The sequence below is a fragment of the Papilio xuthus genome, unplaced genomic scaffold (assembly GCF_000836235.2).
Source record: "Papilio xuthus unplaced genomic scaffold, Pxut_1.1 DF829567.1, whole genome shotgun sequence".
NCBI classification, from domain to species: Eukaryota; Metazoa; Arthropoda; class Insecta; order Lepidoptera; family Papilionidae; genus Papilio; species Papilio xuthus.
Window position 1 is genome coordinate 26,720 of NW_013529082.1, and position 5,276 is coordinate 31,995.

The window sequence follows — 5,276 nt, forward strand, 5'->3', positions numbered from 1 at the left end:
TTCTAAAACTATGCTTTAATGTGAAGTAATAGGTCTTTATGGTATAATATAAGTGAGAATTTGTTATATGTTGGGTTGTGACAAATTCAATGTAATACTCTTTTATAAATTAATTTAGTGGCTGGATAAGAGCATAGTAAATTGTCATGTATTGTACTTGTCTTTGCACTTGTGCTGTGCTGCTCGAGAGAGATCATGAAGAGGGGCCACTGTAAACAAAACCATATGCACTATCCTCATCATCAATCAGTGTTGAGTGTTGTGAACAAACAAACAAACATCAACAAGACTGCAAGTGTGGACAATGTTGGAGCACTAACATGTTTACATACACATTACAATTTGTTGTTGACACAATTAAAATTAAAGCAGACTGAGGAAGCGGAGACGGAGACTGTATTCAACAAATATTTACTTCTTTCAACATAGTGCTACTGAAAGTCTGCTCTGACAATTGCACAGAATTTTCTGATCAAACTAATGACAACTTAAAAACATATTAACCTAATTTAAATATGATGTGTTTGATGTGAACAACAACATGCTTCATTTACTTAATGTACTTTCTTCATTATTAGAAAGTACAGAATAGGTTTGGTGGTGAATATTATTAAAAATGGAGTTTTGTAAAGTGGCTTGTCCATTCCTTGACAATGGTACGATAATATAATGCAAGCAATAATAGAAGAGTGTGTGGAGGTGTGTGTCAGTGGCTGGGCGGTGTTGCGGCGCGGGCGCGGGCGGTGGCATGCGGCGCGCGAGGCGGTGAGGGCGGCGCGGGGCGCGGCGCGGGCGCAGCATGGCGGAGCCCGAGCCGGCCGGCCTCGGCGACGCCGTGCTGCTGGCGCCGCTCACCGAGGACTCGTTCGTGCACAATCTGCACGTGCGTTACAAGCGCGATATTATCTACGTGAGTGTTGGCTGAGTGGGCGAGTGGTCAGCGGCGGCTCACGGTGGCTCACGGCGCCCGTTGTGTTCTTGCAGACGTACGTGGGCAATGCGCTGGTGTCGGTGAACCCGTGCCGAGCACTGCCGCTGTACTCCGCCGACCTGGTGCGCACGTACCTCACGCGCCCACCCTACCTGCTGCCGCCGCATCTGTGAGTGCCGCTCCTCCCCTCCTGGGGACCTCCTTCGTCCTGTAGACAGCTGTATATATTCAGCCTCGTTTGTTGCAGATACGCGATAACCTTGACGGCGTATAGATGGGTGCGGGACAGAAATGAAAACCAGTGCATTGTTATAACAGGTAGTGGCGACTTTCTTCAGAAATAGATTATTTCCTCAATCTCATCCAATCAACCAATACCTCCTTACGATATCGTTCTTCTCTACAACCTGTATTTAAACTCTGCACTGATGTTAGTGAACGTAACGGAAATGAACAAACTTTAATAATGGATGTTTGTATGTTAACCGATTGAAAGTTTCGTGAGACATTACTATAAAGTAAAAATACACCCAATCGCGCGGATCTGGACTTCTAGTGGTCGGTCGATCACATCGCGGCTCGTGGATCGTGATCGATCGAATGAACGAGACTTAATGATCAATGACATTAGGTCTGTTGGTTTCTCGCGAACATGTACGCTTCCTGTGAAATATAGCTATACAATATATATTTTTAATTTTTTTAACACGATTACGCAACAACTAGACCGTCGCCGACCTAATCGACACGGTGTCTTTAACTTTCCGCGGACGACGAGTCAGGCAATATGTAGCAGGGGTAGGTATGCAAGGTGTAATGTGTGGGGCGCGCAGGCGAGAGCGGCGCGGGCAAGACGGAGGCTGCGCGCGTGTGCCTGCAGTGCGCGGTGGTGGCGGGCGGCGCGGGCGCGGGCGGGGCGGGCGCCGCGCTGGCCGCCGCCGGCACGCTGCTGGAGGCCTTCGGCAACGCCGCCACCTCCCGCAACCACAATGCCAGCAGATTCGTCAGTAACCACAGCAATGCCTTTATTAATGACAATGTTAAATTGCGAAACTAAATAAAATGTAGAATATTAAAATAGCCCGTTAATTGAATAAAATAATTAATTGAATTGGGCTAAAGTAGTACTTCCAGTGAAGGCAGGAAGCATATGCATGTACCGCGGTGTTGCAGGGCAAACTGTTGGACATAGAGCTGGACTTCAAGGGGGAGCCGGTGGGGGGGCACATAACGCACTGTGAGTACGCCCATGTTTCATGTACTTTACAGTTTGAAGCTGCTACTAATGATGTCCTTTGTCCCTTACACGCAGACCTGCTGGAGAAGGTAACCGCACACACGTACACACACATCAGCTTGTTGTGTGTGCGCGTCGTGTACAACAATAATATTTGTCTATAGTTAGGCTCTACACTATCTTTGTACCAAATTTCATTTTAATCGGTTCAGTAGTTTTGGCGTGAAAGCGCAATAGAAAGAAAGGCAAACGGACAGAGTTACTTTCGCATTTGTAAGGATAGATGACTGTTTATACAAGTTTTGTCAAATCAAAAGTCAATTTTGCAAATGTTATATTGGATAATTTTTGCATCGCCCTTGTGCTTCGGATTAGGTTTTAATAGCTTATATTAGTGATACAGATAATCCCAACAAAGTTTCATGAAATTGTGTTCAGCTGGTTAAGAACTCGAAGAAGACAAAAGCATTATTAATGATATAGTATGGATATTGCTTTTTAAATTAACCAGGAGAGATAGATAAATAATACTATTATTTACAAGCACTAGAATGCAAGTGCAGCAAATTGTATCTCAAAGGTCGGCAACGCATCTCCGGTTCCTCTGTTCTTGCAGATGTCCATGGGCGTCGACGAACACCTCGGTGTTCCCGCTGCTCGTTTGTCTCCTAATCTTATAAAAAAATGACGTTATTATTGACTCGGTATATTTTTATGTTTCACAAAGTAGCATAGTATCATTATCAATGAAAATATAATCGATAACTAGCTTCTAAGTATCCAAAATATCGGAGCGTCGCCGCTACAAGCACGGCGCATGAAGTGTAGTGTGAGGGCGCGTGTGCAGGAGCGCGCGTGCGGTCCGCTGGAGGGCGAGCGCAACTTCCACGTGCTGTACCAGCTGCTGGCCGGCGGCGACGCGCAGCTGCTCAGTGAGTGTCCCTCAATGTTGGTGCTAATCCAGGCCATTTAGACTCAACTGCGGTCTGTTTACCTCGTGTCGGTCGCGTGCACAGAGCGGCTGCGCCTGCAGCGGTCGTGGGAGCAGTACCGCGTGCTGCGGGGGGCGGGGTCGGGGGCGGGGCCCGCGTCGCCGCGGCGCGCGCCGCCCACGCCGCCGCCCGCCGCCGCGCCCGCCACGCCCGCTGCCGCGGACCGCGACCACTTCGCCTTCACTAAGGTTATACGACATACACATCCGCGACTGCGATATATTCCCTCTATTACATTTCCCATATTTATAATTCCTAGGAGCTATAGATGTCCACTGAGGCGCCAAGTGTGTACAAAGCATTTGCCTCTGGAAAAAAAATGATTATAGATGTGCAAGTATGCTTCCTGTGAAAAATAAACATACATTGTAGAGGTGAATGCGGTGCGAGGCGCGTTTTCGCTCTCGAGAAAGATGACCTTATAATGACATTTATGCGAAATGATGAATGTAAATGTGCGGCGGGCGCAGGCGGCGATGGGCACGCTGGGGCTGGGCGCGGCGCAGTGCGGCGGCGTGCTGCGCGTGCTGGCGTTCCTGCTGAAACTGGGCAACGTGCAGTTCGAGCCGCAGCACAACATCGACGGCTCCATCGGCACGCGGCTGCAGCGCGAGTACGGTCAGTCCGCACTCCTTGCGATCGGTTGCGCGTCCGGCTCCTACATTGATTGCTATTCAAAATTTATTTACAGCCTTATTGGTCTGTGTTACACCTTAAACTTTTTTTCGTCCCAGTTTCATCTAAATATAAATTTTAAGTCCGATATTTTTATCGCATTCGAATTCTGTCGCAGTAGATCTACTCCCAAGCGCAGGTATGGTATAGGAACTGTAGAACGAGGAAGCCTCGGCGGCGAGCGCGTGACGTCGTAAAGTGTGTCGACCGATGATAACGGCAATGGTCTGTCCGTGTGTGCAGAGCTGCGCGAGGCGTGCGCCCTGGTGGGCGTGGAGGCGGAGGCGCTGGCGGGCGCGCTGGGCGCCGAGCCCGGTACGCAGCTCCCCGCACTCGCCCTGGTCGTCCTCCTCGCTCCCCTCGCGTTTGTAACCTAGCCGTATTGTTGCGAAGCCGAGACGGAGAGCGGCGGCGAGTGGGAGGAGGCGAGCGCGGAGGGCGGCGCCGGGGGCGCGACTGGCGCGGCGGGGGACGAGCGGGCGGAGGCGGCGGCGGAGGGCGGCGCGGGGTGGGCGTGCGCGCTGCGCGACCGCCTGCTGTGCGCGGTGTACGCGCGTCTCTTCACCTGGCTCGTGACCGCCGTCAACGAGGCCATAAAGGTGCGACCGTAGGGCCCCTCGCGGCGCGCCGACCCGCCGGCCCGCCGGCCCGCCGGGCGAGGTCGCGTGAACGCAGCGAATGTGCAGCCTTGCGCGGCGGGCGCACGCAGTTCGCTGAGCATCCTCGACGTGTACGGGCTGGAGACGCTGGCGCACAACGGGCTGGAGCGGCTGCTCATCAACTACGCGGCGGAGCGCGTGCAGGCGGCGGTGGGCGCGGCGGCCCTGCGGCGCGAGCAGGAGGAGTACGTACGCGAGGGGCTGCCCTGGACGCCGCTGGCGTGCGCCGAGCTGGAGTCGAACGCCGAGCTGCTGGATGCGGTGAGTGCGCGCCGGCCGCGCTCGCGGGGGCTAGCGGGGCGCCGGATGCGCGCTGACACGGAGGCGGTGGTGCGCAGGGCCCGGAGAGCGTGCTGGGCGTGCTGCGCGAGTGCAGCGCGCGCGGCCTGAGCGACGGCTGCTTCCTGCAGCGGCTGCAGCGCCGCCGTCACCCGCGCCTGCTGGTGCTGCCGCCCGACCGCTTCCAGTAAGTGTTTCAATTCCTTTCTTTAACATTTCTTACTTAATTCCAAACTTTAACTCATTATAGGAAATCGTTAACTGTGGCCGATCAGTCTCGGCTTAACGAAGGTCATTCTAAATCCGAGACGGCCACGACATGTCATGACAAAACAATGACAAGTGCGGTCGTATAGTGTTGCGTATCGCGTTGTGCCCCGGCGCAGGGTGGTGCACTTCGGCGGGCCCGTGGTGTACAGCGCGCGCGGCATCGTGCACAAGAACCGCGACACTCTGTGCCGGCGCAGCGCGGCGGTGCTGGCGGCGGCGCGCGAGCCGCTGCT

At 53.3% G+C, this 5,276-nt stretch overlaps 1 protein-coding gene across 1 annotated transcript in view; it reads left to right on the forward strand.

Annotated features, from left to right (window-relative positions):
• The first annotated feature begins 790 nt into the window (after positions 1-790).
• The window catches only part of LOC106116942 (unconventional myosin-Ia), a 9,078-nt gene continuing 4,592 nt past the window's right edge, over positions 791-5,276 (forward strand). Inside the window, exons 1-13 of the mRNA XM_013311003.1 lie at positions 791-910; positions 985-1,100; positions 1,179-1,249; positions 1,765-1,934; positions 2,105-2,331; positions 2,946-3,100; positions 3,185-3,348; positions 3,631-3,778; positions 4,079-4,199; positions 4,242-4,434; positions 4,522-4,755; positions 4,833-4,960; positions 5,160-5,270. Coding sequence (XP_013166457.1) covers positions 800-910; positions 985-1,100; positions 1,179-1,249; positions 1,765-1,934; positions 2,105-2,331; positions 2,946-3,100; positions 3,185-3,348; positions 3,631-3,778; positions 4,079-4,199; positions 4,242-4,434; positions 4,522-4,755; positions 4,833-4,960; positions 5,160-5,270 — 1,949 coding nt within the window. The 5' untranslated portion in view covers positions 791-799. The remainder of the gene's footprint in view (positions 911-984; positions 1,101-1,178; positions 1,250-1,764; positions 1,935-2,104; positions 2,332-2,945; positions 3,101-3,184; positions 3,349-3,630; positions 3,779-4,078; positions 4,200-4,241; positions 4,435-4,521; positions 4,756-4,832; positions 4,961-5,159; positions 5,271-5,276) is intronic.